The sequence below is a fragment of the Octopus bimaculoides genome, chromosome 8, assembly GCF_001194135.2.
Source record: "Octopus bimaculoides isolate UCB-OBI-ISO-001 chromosome 8, ASM119413v2, whole genome shotgun sequence".
In the NCBI taxonomy this organism is placed as follows: domain Eukaryota; kingdom Metazoa; phylum Mollusca; class Cephalopoda; order Octopoda; family Octopodidae; genus Octopus; species Octopus bimaculoides.
In genome coordinates this window covers 37,483,995-37,498,876 of record NC_068988.1, presented here as the reverse complement: position 1 = coordinate 37,498,876, position 14,882 = coordinate 37,483,995, and the positions used below count along the sequence as shown (strand labels likewise).

Sequence of the window (14,882 nt, the reverse complement as noted above, 5' to 3'; positions counted from 1 at the left end):
AACTGGTACTTAATTTATCGACCCCGAAAGGATGAAAGGCAAAGTCGACCTCAGCGGAAATTGAAGTCAGAACGTAAAGACAGACGAAATACCGCTAAGCATTTCGCCCGGCGTGCTAACTTGTCTGCCAGCTAGCCGCTTTCACAAGGACTGAATATTAAATGAGCGAAGCCAATGAGATGAGATGTCTTCCCAAAGATATTAGTTCGGTAAATGACATAACAATTTCATTTACGATAAATAAGAATTAGTCGTGGTATCGTTTCTTTAGCTATTTACCTTTTCTTGTATCTATTCACATAAAACAATATTAACATTATTTTTCAACGGTGACACATCATTCTTTCCCATCAGTGGTCCTCTACATGGTTGCACGACGTCATACAGGTATCAAATAAAAAGTTCTTATACTCGTAAGAAGACAAGATAGTCATAGTTAGAATAATTCTGCTCCATTGGGGAAAAAGCTGGGACTCGGCACATTTTGTAATTGAACATTTCATTTCAGTAATGCATCAAGACAGTTGTTTGCCCTGGTGAGTCCATCCATTTTAAGAACATTCCGATCCAGCCGCACAAACTCTAGTATGGCACTTTCATTACTTATGGGCCTTTTCAGGACCTTCGAGACTGGCGGGAGGAAGGATAAACATTATCTCCAAATCAGGGACCTAAACTGAATGAAACGTGTCTGCAACTCAAAATGTCATTATTAGAAGCATGGAAATAATTTCTATTCTAAAATCATGGCAAAGAATACATTAATATAGTTTAAAGATAAGTATTCGAGAACATTTTACAAATTTAACTCTATGTTCTGACATCACCTCGCCATATTCTCAATTACGGCTATAATATTTTTCACTTCATTGCACGGGATTTAAAATCGATGTGCTATGAAATAGTTTTTAAGAAACAGAATTCAGTTGAAATATCTCTTTAATTAGAAAAGCAACACTTATTGAGAAACAAAATTCAGAATTTTACTTTCCGTATGATTCCTTCACCATTTCAATGGCAGAACGCTTTATGGATTGTTTGTTAAATTTTTCACTGGGAAGCTTTGGAAAGCTGGTAAAATGTAAGAAATAGTCCGGTATTATTGTTACATGATCAAAGTTACTTGGATGCGGCATTGTTTCTGTGCAGAATTTTGTTAAATCCTCTCTATTGAATTTGTGACCAGGTAGAATGGTAACACAGGCACATATACATTCACCAAAGCTTTCATCTGGTATTGGGACCACAATCACTTCTGCAACGCTGGGGTGACGGCCGACGTATTCTTCAATAGTTTTTATGGATAACTTCACCGTAGACTTTTTGATAAAATCTACACTTCTTCCTATCATTATGAGATCACCTTCAGGAGTCAATTTACAAATATCTGAAGTAGGTATCCAACCCTCTTCTAAACAATGTGTTCCATCCTGAAATATTTTTTGCGTCCAACAACTACGAATGTACAGAGACCCAATGCTTCCGATGGGAACAACATTTTTGTTTTGATCAAGGATTTTAACCTCTGAACCTGGAAGCGGTCGACCTAACATTCCTTTTACATGTTGGTCCATATTTTCTTTGGAGAATAGTCTCTGTGCTGATATTACCGTTTCAGTACTTCCATATCCGAGGGAAAATTTGTCTGCCAGACGAAAAGAATTTTCAATCCAGTCTCTTGCAATTAAATCTCCTCCTGATATAATCCGTTTTACTCGGAAACTTGATTCTTTGATATATTTTAATCGCTGTGGAACTACCCATATTACGTCGCATTTTTCTGTCTTCCATAAATTCATAATGAAATCTATGTTTTCGTTATTATTTAGCATTGTCACATCTCCCGTGACGTGTGTGCAGCCAATTGACAAAAACATTGACGGATAGCCAACAACATATCCCATTGGACGGCTACAGTAAGCCTTGTCTTTTTCATTGACACCAGCATCTGTGTAAAATGTGTAAAATCCATTGATCCAGTTAAAATGTGAGTGACAAATTCGTTTAGGAGCACCTGTTGAACCAGATGATTGAGAAATTAGAGCAGTATCATCAGGACTTATGGAGGGAAGTATTACATCAGTTTTACTACTTACGTCTTCCATCAACTTAGCTGCAAACAAAGCATTTTCAGGACGCTCCGCTTCTGAGACAGCAATGGCTAATCTCAAGTTTGGATATATTTCACTGGAAACCTTCCCATTATCAGAAATGTCAGCGATTTTAAGAAAGTTTTCCCAAATATATTTGGAATCAAATACAACTAAACTGCAGCCATATAATACCGTTTTAAAATCTGCCAATCCAAGCATTACTTTCACAGAAATTGCCCCAGTCATTATTATGCCGATCTCATATATCAACCATTCAACACAGTTGGATACACTGTAGGCAACCAACTCTCCTTTCTGAATTCCTAAATTGATAAGAGCTTTGGCAAATTTTACAGCACCATCGTAAATTTGTTTCCTGAAATAAAGGAAAAAAATAAACACATGCTTAAATAGATATACTTGATAATGCTTTCGGTATAAAAGTGTATATAAAGTATCACATAAATAAACATTTAAACGATACTATAATATCAAAAACTCTTTTAAATGATGCTTGGTATAATTTTTCAGATTTTCAAATCTACCAGAAATTAACAGGATTTTATATATATACCTTAGCCTCGGCTTACGACCATCCGGACTCACAACCACAAAAAATAAGGAAATAAAACATAAATAAATAGGTTTTAAAAAATCGATTTTCGGACGTTGGGCAACTGCGCGTACGATAACTATGGCAGTATCTGGAACCGCAGGCCTCCCTCTGACCCAGGCATCCACTGCCTGTCACTGTTTCTCACTCAGTCATTTTCAAGCATCAGTTGCATTTGAATCAAAATAACGTTGAAAAATATAAACCCGACATACGACCAGATCAACTTATGACCTGTAAGTTGGAACAGAACTCGGTCGTAATTCAAGAAGGTGTTCCAAATGATCCTTTGTGCTATTGGCACAAGACCTAAATTTGGGCAGGGGAAGGAGTTAGCTGATTACATCGGCCCCAGTACTCAATTTATCGACCCCGGTGAAAGGTCTTGCCAAGAGAACATATTACTTTGCTTGAAAACAGGGAAGGCTAGTTACGAGAAAGGTAACGGTTCATAGCAAACTTGCCTTCCTAAACTGTGTCCGATCGATGCAAGCTTGGTAAAGTGTACAATAAAGCGATGAGATGCTGATGTTGACGTGTCCTAAATTATTGAGATTCCAGGTAGCAGTTTATAATATACTAGGAGGTATCCAAAAGTCACCGGAAGCGTTCTCTGTGGGACAAGCCCGGTAGAAGTCCATTGATGCGATCCTCGGGCATTAGTCGGCCGACCAGTGTTTTCGAGTGGAGTCGTACTGCCATGTAGTACGCCTTTGTTATGCAGTGCTTCTCCCCCATTCGTCGATTTTTGCGATGGTTTTGAAACGAAGAAATAGACTGCTTCTATAAAATTCTGTTTTCTGCTCGGAAAAACGCCGGCTGAAACAGTTGTCATGCTTCAAACAGCTTACAAGGACGCTGCCATGAACAAAACACAAGTTTAAGAGTAACCTTCACACTTTAGGAATGGTCACTTGTCGCTTGAAAACCAATATCGACCAGGGCAACCGTCGATCTCCTGAACAAATGAAAACATCACGAAATTCATGAACTGATCTTGGAGGACCGTCGTCAAGCAATTGACGAAATTGATATGACTAATGTGTCCTGGATTTCCCGCCAATGAATTTTGAGCGAGGAATTGCGAATGAAAAGAGTTACAGCAAAATTTGTACCTCACTGGCCCACGGAAGATCAAAAGCAGTCATGACTGAGTTCGTGCCGTGAACTGAAAAAACAGTTGCTAGTTGATTCGACCCTTTTCGAAGGTCATCACTGCTGACGAAAGCTGGCACTACGCCTACGACTTGGAAACGAAGTAACAATCAAGTCAACGGAAGCATTCAATGTCACCACATTCCCACAAAAGTGAATCAAGTGAGGTTCAGACTCAAGACGATGCTGATTTGTTTCATCGATGCGAATGGAATTGTTCACACAATATTTATTCCTCCGGGTCAAACTGTTAACCAGACATGTTACTTGGCACTTCCGAAGAGTTTCCAAGACATGACGAGATGAAAACACCCTGACCAGTGCTAAAGTGGAGTGTAGGATTTCTTCACGACAATGTGCCTGCACAAACTACCTCGAGGACGAGACAGTTTTTGACCAAAAATGGCTTGACCTCGTTTACCCACCCTCCCTATTCAACCAATCTGGCACCTTGCAACTTTCCCTCCCACCCCCGAATGAAAAAGTCCTTAAAGGAAAACGTTTTGCAGACGTGGAAGAGTGAAGAAAAAATGACGGGTGTTAAAAGGTATCACTTCGGAAAAGTTTTAGGAATGCTTTGAACAATGGAAAACGCCTCAGGACCGATGCACTGCTTCAAATGGAGAATATTTTGAAGGCGATAAAAGTGTAAACATGTAAAACTTAGCGAATAAAATAATATTGTAAAATTCTGGTTTCTTTTGGGTACCAAGCAATAAACAAATTCATATATTATTACTATTTAATGTTATGCAATGTATTACTTGTTATAGGCGCAGACGTGGGTGTGTGGTAAGAAGATTGCTTCGCAAACATATATCCGTGTTCAGTCCAATTGCATGGCAACTTGAGAAAGTGTCTTCTACTACTGTCCCGGGTCGACCAAGACTTGTGAGTAGATGTGGTAAACGGAACTAAAGGAAGCCTGTTATATATATATATAAATATATACATGTATGTGTGTGTGTGTGTGTGTGTGTGTGTGTCTGTGTGTGTGTGTGTGTGTGTGTGTGCGTGCGTGTATGTATGTGTCCTTCCTTTGATATCTTGTAAGAGTTTTTAAGCGAGTATCACTGTCATAAAAATTTTGTTCGATGTCCTTCCATGAAAACGTGTGGCCATGGAGAATTGTTATCTTACTTTGAAATAGCTGAGAGTTGACGATAGAAAGGGTATCCAACCTTAGAAAATCCATCTCAACAAATTCTGTTCGACCCACGCCAGCATGGAAAATTGGTGGCTAAAGCGACGGTGATGAACTTACGTAATGTTTAGAAATGTAATACAACGAAGGTATTGTGAGATAAATGTAGACATTAAGATAAAATTCAAACCAAAACATACCGAGTTATCTGTTGTCGATCCTCTTTGTTTTTATAAACGACAATGGCTGGTTTGTCAGGGTCATTTTGAGCAAGCTGGTTCACGCGTTGCGGGATTGTTTGATACATGAAGGAGACTTTACCTGGACGATGAAGGTAACTGGTCATTGTGATGTCAGTAACTATACGACGCCTTCCTCAGAATTTATCCTTAAAAAGAAATAAGGTTATGAACGCGTTTAATGGTAGCGATAACAACGGGAACAATATTTGCGTAGGGACAAACACGTTAGTTTGTGCGTACAACTGTAGTGTTAAAGAAGCTAGTTCGCCTTTCATAACACAAGAACTTTTTGATTAAAGAAATAAAAATTGAGAGAATTTTGTGATATTAGTTAAGACAAAATGCGCAAAGAGATATGACACGCTTACGGCAATGCAGCGCACATACAGTTCTGCAATTAAAAGATTATCCAGTCACTTTTACATCGAGGATATAAGTTCCTTATTTTTCAAGTTTTCCTGGAAAACAATATTCAGTTGAATAAAGTACTTAAAGGTGATGCAACTAGTTAGGTCGGAGTAAAATGGATGCACAACAGTTATAGATGAATATCAGCCTTGCTACAGAAATATTGAAGAATGATAATCGGGTAATGTTAGAAGTTAATTGGTCCCAATTGCGTATATAATCCGCTCTTGAACTATTCAGACATGTATACTTTATTAAATATACAGTCCATAATATACTTCGGAATACGCGAGGGGCATGTTCCAAGACAGGTGAATTAAAACTAAATAACAGTTGATGGACACGTGTCAGTTCATTACAGCCATTGTAAATCGATGACCGTTGTAGATCGATGAAGATCACGTTTATCTTCTCTTTACCTTTTATATTCTATGAAGCTTTATAACCTATCCTGAAATATTACATCTCTAATATTACTGTTTTGTTATCCCTACTTAGATTCGGGCCTATATTTATAATCGCATGGTTTATACATCTTTTATGCATATAGTTCATTTGCGGTATCTCACTGCTTAACATCTATAATAGAAAACCTTGAATGGAAGGTAGATAAGAGGTTCAAAGAAAGGGTGATAATAATGGTGATCTCAACGAACTAAAGTGTGCGAGCGTGTGTATGTGAAAATGGTGTGTGTGAGTGTGTGTGAATGGAGGCAAATGAGACTAACGTGTGTGTGTGTTTGTGTGTGTAAAGTGTGTGTGTGTGTGTAGCAGCTGATGTGTGTGTATGTTTTGTGTGTAGTAGTTGATATGTGCTTTGTGTGTGTGTGTGTCTGTGACCAAGTGTACATGTGTATAGTGTATGTTTGGGGCGAAAGTTATTTTTGTCTATGCGTGTTGCGTGTGTGTGTGTATATATCGTCTGTGTTCAGTTATTATGTGCTTGTGTAGGAGTATATATTGTCTGCGTTCAGGTATTATGTGCTTGCGTAGGTGTGGGAGTGTGCATGAGGGTGTGTGATGTGTGTACTGAGTTAAACAGTGTGCGTAGCTGCTCGTATAGTGGTGACACTTTTGAAGGTTGTGTGTGGATAATGGTTTGTGGTGTGGGTGCTGAGAAATGGTCGGTGCTATTCTGTGTGTAGTGGGAAGGTGTTGTGGGTGTGTGGTAATGGTGTGTGGGGTGAGTGATGGTTGAACAGTGTGTATGTCTGTTTGTATAGTGGTGCATGTGTGGTGTGAGTACCGAGGTAAGCGGTATGCAGGTGTATAGGTGTGTGTTTGTGTGTGGGGGGGATGCAAGTGAATGTGGGAGGTCTGTGGGAATCCATGTGAGGTTGGTGTCAGATGAAGAGAGGAAGTGAGTTGAGCCCATATGGCATAAAGGAGCAAAGAGAGAAAATTACTTTCTGTTCACAGCGAAGGTAGAAGTCTGGGTGGTATCTATGCCGAGACAGTCCGAACACAGAGAGATGTTGTAGCGAATGACCGGTAGAGTGGAATTGGCTCAAGACCGGGGTATCATTGTTAAGTCTCATGTCTCGGAGGTACTCTGCGAATCGGTCATCCAAGCTGCGTCCCGTTTGACCAATATATAGGGAGGACAGAGAGCTGGTGATGCAGTAAATAACATTAGAGGCGCAGGTAAAGGAGTCGGTGACATGATAGGGACGGTGATGGGTGCCTGTGAGGATGGTATTGTTGGAGTGGTAGGGGCAGATGCGACAGCCTGGTCGGGAAGGGGTGAAGGAGCCATGCTGGAATGCGGGGGTTTGAAGGAAAGAAGGGGTAGGTTAGGGAAGATGTGCGAGGTGGAGGGGTCGGACTGGAACGCTGGAAGGCTCGGAGAATGATGCGTTGGAGAAGTAGGGTGAAGGAGAGGTAGGGTGAAGGAGAGGTAGGGTGAAGGAGAGGTAGGGTGAAGGAGAGGTAGATGAGGGTAAACGGAAGACGGTTAAGAGTGGGGCGAGTGCGAGAAGAAAGAACAGAAGCACAGTCCACAGATCGTGCCCGGGTAAGAGCAGTGTAGATAATGGTGAGGGGATATCCACGTAAGATGAAGTGGCGAGCTATGAGTTGTGACTGAGTTTCAAAATCATGATCGTCGCTGCTGAGCCTGAGTATACGGAGCAATTGGGAGTAAGGGATGGAGAGCTTGGTGTGGGCAGGGTGGTAGGAGGAGAAGTTAAGGCAGCAGTGTGAGATAGTGTGTTTGTAGTGGATGGAGGTAGTGAGAGCGGAGTAGTGCATGCTGACAGAAATGTCGAGAAATTCGACGGGAGAAGTGAATTGTGAGAAAATTTAGGCCTCAACTTAGGCAACGAACAGGTTCGCATAGGTGGAGCCCATTCTGGTTCCCATGACCACTTGCGAGAACTGTTGGTAAAACTACCCCGCGAAAGAGAAGCAGTTGAGGGAGAGGACAAGTTCGGCCAGATGAAGATGTGTGGAAGTGTCAGGTTGAGGATCAGGCAGAAGGTCAAGGAAGTGTTTAGGCGCAAGAAGTGCCCTCGTTGTGTGGGATCACCGTATATAAACTGCCATCAAAGTGACACTGGGGTAAAACATACGAAGCCCATTATACCCATCATGACTACCCGTCTGATAAGGATACACCGGACACATGCATCATAATCATATGTGCGTGACATGGTGATCTCATATCAAGATAAACAGCACATGACCTCGCAGGTGGGGCCCAGTTAGAATTTTCTTCAGGTCGAGTAGCCCATCCCGCTCAAAACGTTCCTAAATAAGGTTTGTTTAAGGATGTTGAACAAAATACCCATGTTTCCAAAGGTGAATTATTCAAATCCCCCAAAATTCCCCTCTCAACACATGGCTATGATGCTCCCTCACTACTTCTGCTCAAGATCAGAAATGCACATATCATCAGCCACCAAAGGGCATGCTCAAATGGTTAAGGTCAAACAACTGACAAGCAAATCTGTGGTACTAAGCAGAATATTTGCTGTAGCCCATCTTTTTATTCTAAGACAAAACAATGTACATGATAACACTTCCAATCAATCAAGATCAGAAGCCATGAGAGCCACTGCCTGATACTGCATCACGGCATTTATTATTATTATTATTTTATGTTTGACTTTTGCTTTATATCGATTGGGACAGTCACATCAATAAAAAGGCACGATTTTTGTCTGAAGTTTTTCAATATGATGTCTGGCCTATTTGTATCTATATTTCTGTCAGTTTGAATGGTGAAGTTCAAGAGGAGTGAGATGTGACCATTTTCAAGCACCGGGGTGGTTTGTGTTACCACCAGTTTTTATCATTGGGCAAGTCCAGGTTTTTTCAAATTACCCACTAACTATATTGTGCAGCTCTATCATGCCTGTTGAGATATTCTGTAGGTGCTAGAAGATTGCACATGGAGACAACATCATCAATAGTTTCATTTTATTATTGACGCACACGACATGTTGGGAAGCTGCCGTTCTTTAATATGTTAGCCTGGTAGTTCCTTGTAGGTAGGCATTAATCTTGAGCTGCTATGATAAACCCTTCTGTTTCTGATTTTAAGCCAGAACTCATTAGCCATTGATGGGTAAGTCTTTTGTCAACATCGGCACTATTCGCTCTCTTTGGGTATTTGCCACTGAGAGTTTTTTCTTGCCATTTATCATTCAGAATATCTAAGACAGCAGTTTTAGCACGGGTTTTCATGCACTTAGATTTTTCTGCGCCCAATTTGGAAGGGATATGAATGTAGCTCGGCCAAAATTTCAGAATGGCTTTCTACTCCCTGTCGCAAAACGATCAAGTTCCTATATTCGGGATACCTTTGATTTTGTATATAAAATCAACAACTTTTTTAAGCACCGAGGCCTTATTGAGAAATGCTTTTTAGTAACCATGGATGTTTCTTCCTTATATCCTAATATTGACCACAATGAAGGAGTAGAAGCATGCATGGATCCTTCGAAAAGTGGTCAAACAAAAGTATTCCATCAAATTTACTCTGTAGATTATTGAGGTTTGTGTCAGAAAGTAACCCAATGGAGTTTAGACAAAGATTTTACCACCAAACGAAGGGTTGCGCCATGGGTACCCCATGGCAGTTAATTTCGCTAATGTCTTCGTGACGAAATTCGAGACACAGTTACTGAAGACATTCAAATTCCTTCATGGTCATAAACTAATACTCTGGTTACGGTTCATTGACGACATAGTTTTTGTCTGGGAAGGATCAGAGGATAGTTTAATGGACTTCTTGCATTTCTGTGACTGTTATACTAGAAACTATGTATGTACAGATGTATATATACACACACCTAGACTATTTTTCATTCTTTTTTCTTTTGGTTATTTGATGACGAGAATGGATGGCCATCTGTTGGAATATTCCGGTTATAGGGTACTTCTAGCTTTTGTGTTTCGGGAAGATTAGAACCAGTAGCTGATTTTTCGTGTCGAAAAATTCGAGTACGCGGTCCTAGGTGTTCTGAGTGACAGCCGATTTGGTTTGTACTTTGCTTTGTTATCACTGAGGCATGACGAGCTTGGACGTTGTCATTAGGGCACGGATTTGTCTGTTTACGGTTAATTATTTCGAGACAAGTCCGCCTCCGAGTTCTCTCCATGAAAACATTGCTCGTAACGTAGCTTCTTAAGGCTAACAGATCTGTATTCGTCTGTAATTTTTTGTTAGTAGATTTATATCCGGGCATAGATTTTTTTCGTATTTTTAAACTTATGAAATGTTCAGTCTGTGTTAGTTCGAAAAATAAAAATTGTTTTGATTTTTTTTTACTTTTGCTTCTTTTGTGACTCGTGTTTTCATATGCGTGAATGTGTGTCCTGTAAATTTCACGTAGTTGTGTAAACATTGGGATGTATGTGTTGTCCTATGGGTATTAAAATGTATATATGATTGTGTAAACATTCGAGTGTAGCTCACCAAATAACACAGGGAAATCCTCAAGTAACAGCTTCAGGACAGAGCTGGGACACTTTAGCTCTCCAAGTAACATGCAAAATCCGCAAGTGAGAGCTTCGGAACAGATAAGGAACACTCCAACTCGCCGAAAATGAAGACAGGTGCAGTTTCCTATAAAACTGGTATTCTCATCCACAACAAACAAAGCATAGACTCTAAATCGTGTAGATGTATTTTTACTAACTCCGATGTTTACACACGGCCAGTTATACGTCGCTATGACTAGAGCAACGGGATTCCAATAATTTGAAAATTAATGTCGACCACACACAAAATATCGTCCACAAAAAAAAGTTTTGTAATCATATTCATATTAAAATCCATTTATACATTTTTCAATACATACTACTGTTACGACTTCGTCCCTCATTTTATGCCTGCGTCGTAGTTATATTTTCCATTGTAATAATACATATAATTGTTTTCCATTGTAATAATACATATAATAATACATTTAATTGTTTTTTTTTATCATCGTTCAGAAGGAGGTTAGCTCAATAATAAATGTACTTACCAACAGTTGGGAAAGGTGGAGAATGTGTGCAATTTAAAAGCTGTATTTTCTCTTTTTATAGCGGAATCAACAACTTTGTTATGCCTTTTAGATACTAGCTGTTACGACTGCTGATTAATCACACTTTTTCCACTAATCTGCATGCAACATGTGTATGTGTGTGTGTGTGTATGTGCGTGTGTGTGTGTGTGCGTGCGTGCGTGCGTGCGTGCGTGCGTGTGGGAAGGGGAGGCAATTAGCTCGCAAATTTCATGTGAAAAGAAAAGAAACGCCCAATGATGTGCAATTCTAGTTACACTGTGCCTAAATAACGTACCTGATCATGATCAGGGAAACATATGCATGTCCGCCTGTCGGAACGACGAGGACCATCAAGCTTTTCTGAATGTAGGATGACTGATGGCATTGAGGGCAGTGAAAGTGACCACGATCAACAGCCTCTCTTCATGCAGTTACTTGTGTTCGGTTTTAAAACACTCTACTCCAGCATCACACACGAACTTCCATGCCTTCCGATTAAGATCCAGGGCCTTCAACCAATTAGGAGGGACACCACATAAAATGAGAGACCACTTGAGATGATCATGAAAACGAAATGTTGGGTGTCCATTATACCTACCTTCACTCTCGATCTCACTGAAGTGGACCATGTTTGGGAGGCGGTTACCCGCTATCCGAACCACATGACCAACCCAACAAGAAGATGACAAAAGATGCAAGCCCTGACACTGCAGATGCCAGCCCTCAGGAGGATTTCAGTATGAAGGGCCTTGTCCTGACAGGCGAGATCAAGGATATGTTGGGGCAATCTGATACAAAACGATTCTAGTTGTCTTATCTGGCATACCTTTCCTAGATCATTCTCGGATTGAAGTAGGCAGTATCCTTCCCTAAATAAAGCTACCTAGATACCTGTGCAGGACCGAAGATGTCTGATGTCCTCAGGTGCAGAGGTCAGCAACTATTTTACTCATGCTACCACCGTGCAAGCTTTAGGCTTACGTTTCCAGCATCATCTATGCCTGCCTCCGTCACCAGCAGCTAACCGCCTATGACTTCGAGACAAGAAAAAACAGAAAAACAAAAGAACAAACAAAAACAAAATGACTTGGGCAAATATAACAATAAAATCATAGCTGGACTATATATTTGGTAAGAATCAACTCCTTTTATGGTAAGAATCAACTCCATTCGTTCTTTTATTTCTTTAAGTCATTTGACTGCGGCCATGCTGGGGTACCGACTTGAAGGGATTTAGTCGATCAAATCGACTTCAAGATTTCTTAAGCCTAGTACTTATTTTATTGGTCTCTTTTGCCGAACTGCTAAGTTACGGGGACGTAAACACACCAACAAGAAGTGATGTAAAGAAGTGATGGAGAAGCAAATACTGACACACACACACATTTTTCTGCCTCCTTACATGGTTGCACCATTTTTTCTAAAATTGACTTAGTACGTGCATATAACCAAAACCCTATCGAACTTGCGGACATTTCTAAAACTTCCATCACTACTCCTTTCGGTTTATTTGAATTCATTGGAATGCCTTTGGGTTACGCAACGCTGCGAGTACATTTCAACGGTTTACGGATGAAGTCACTCGTGATTTAGATTTCATTTTCATCTACATTGATGATAGCTAATGCTACAGAAGAAGAACATTTAGAACATCTACAACAGCTTCTTACTCGCCTATCGCAATACATCGTTATCATCAATTCTAGTAAATGTCTTTTTGGTGTTTCTTCTCTCACGTTTCTCAGACAAAGACGGAATACGTCCATTACCATCTAAAGTTGAAGCTATTCGCAATTTCCCTGCTCCTGGTTCCTTACAGGAGTTACAAGAATCTCTCAGTTTAATTAATTTTTACAGAAACAATCTGTCTTCTGACTGAACTTTTACGAAACCGTAAAAAGAAAAATTAAGCGATATCACTAAATTCTTCTCATCTGCAATCGTTCGAAGATATTAAAAAAAGAAAAAGAAAAAAAAGTAGAGTAACTCTGTTGTCCCACCATACCCCTGATGCACATATGTCATTAATGGTTGACGCATCCGACGTTGGAGTCGGTGGAGTTTTCCAACCATTTGTTTCTAGGCACTTACGACATTTAGATTACATCTCGCAGTATACCATGGACATCTAGTATATCAAAAGAACGGATAATTCGGTAGCATATATCTTATCTCACATGCACATCAGCGCTTTGCATACAACCGATTTTATAGATTTACAGTAACTGGCTTCGGATCAATAAAATCGTGAATTTTTGCTTCCGCAGTCATCAGATGCCTCAGGTTGGTCAGCCCTGGTCTTTACTTTACGCTCCTTTTAGTTATAGGAGAACGGTTTTTTCAGTTCTACATAACCTGATGCCCGATTTAAACATATTCATATTGATATCGCCGGCCCTTTGCCACCAGCACAGGAGTACTCATATATGTTGACCTGTATTGATCGTTTTCTATGATGGCTCAGAGCTATTCCTATCAAAGATATTTCTTCATACACAGTTGCGAAGACTCTTATAGCCGGTTGGATTTTGCGTTTTGGAGCTCGTCTTACCTTCACTACAGATCGCGGTCGACAGTTTGAATCGAATGTTTTCACTAACCTTTCAAATTTACTTCGTACACGTCTGATTCATACTACTGCTTCCCATCCCATGTCTAATGGGACGATTGAGCGTTTTCACCGACAACTGAAGGCAGCTCTTCGTGTGTATCCCGAATTAAACAGTTGGTTGGAAACGCTACATTTTGTGTTATTAGGTCTCCGTGCCGTTATTAAAGAAGATCATGGTTTTTCACCAACAGAACTACTGTATGACGCACCGCTTACTTTGCCTGGCTAAATAGTTTCATTTTCAACCTCATGTGACAGAATTTTTGACACGACGAATTGCGTTCAACGTTTGCAGAAATATATGGAAGAGTTACCTCCATTAGTAACTAGAGCACAATCTATCAAATCTTTTGTACCTCCAGACATTTACACATGGGCTCATGTGTTACTACGTAACGACTTAACCCTTTGCAGCCGTCATACGCGGTTATTATCGAGTCGTGAAAGTTAAGCTTAAAATTATGGTTTTGAACATTAATGGCAAAAACCAGACTGTCAGTACTGATCGGGTTAAGCAAGCCTTTATTGACTCATTTACTGAACAACGGAATTCTTCTCAGCACGCCGACAGTCCAATTACAGTTTCAGCACCTCCGTTGCACCCTCCACATCATGTTACCAGGAGTGAGAGAAGAGTTCATTGCCAGCATAGTTTGTACAGACTTACTTTTCTAATTGTCGACTGATTTGCGCTAGTAGATCACCCGACCGACAAAAATAGCAAAATGTTAGCGCTAAGCAGTGTTTAAGCATAAGCAAAATTTTGGTTAGTTAAAATATGAAAACACCCGGTCTGTTCAGTGTCGCCTCGGATTATGAGCCTGTTCAGTGTCGCCTCGGATTATGAGTCTGTTCAGAGTTGCCTTTCTTAGGTACATCTTATTGACAAGAGTCAATAAACTCGAAATATCGATGTCTGGGATTCGTGATAGATGGCGACACTGAACAGACCGGATGTTTTCACATGTTTTACCATAAGAGTAATGTTTTATCCACGGTAAATGCAGTGTATTTGCCTTTTATCGGGCCGACCAAAGCCTTGTGAGTGGATTTAGTAGACGGAAACTGAAAGAAGCCCGTCGTGTATATATATATATATATATATATATATATATATATAT

General features: G+C 40.1%; 1 protein-coding gene across 4 annotated transcripts in view; it reads right to left on the bottom strand.

Moving 5' to 3' along the window:
* Nucleotides 1-765: 765 nt before the first annotated feature.
* The window catches only part of LOC106876098 (putative acyl-CoA synthetase YngI), a 64,102-nt gene continuing 49,985 nt past the window's right edge, over nt 766-14,882 (bottom strand). Inside the window, exons 1-3 of one of the 4 annotated variants that reach the window (XM_014924506.2) lie at nt 11,130-11,296; nt 5,206-5,393; nt 766-2,469 (exon numbers count right to left, since the gene is read on the bottom strand). In XM_014924506.2, coding sequence (XP_014779992.1) covers nt 984-2,469; nt 5,206-5,351 — 1,632 coding nt within the window. In that variant the 5' untranslated portion in view covers nt 5,352-5,393; nt 11,130-11,296 and the 3' untranslated portion in view covers nt 766-983. Of the gene's footprint in view, nt 2,470-5,205; nt 5,394-5,615; nt 6,068-10,576; nt 11,033-11,129; nt 11,297-14,882 lie in introns of those variants that run through there. The other 3 variants (XM_052970042.1, XM_052970043.1, XM_014924507.2) reach the window with 3 other exon arrangements.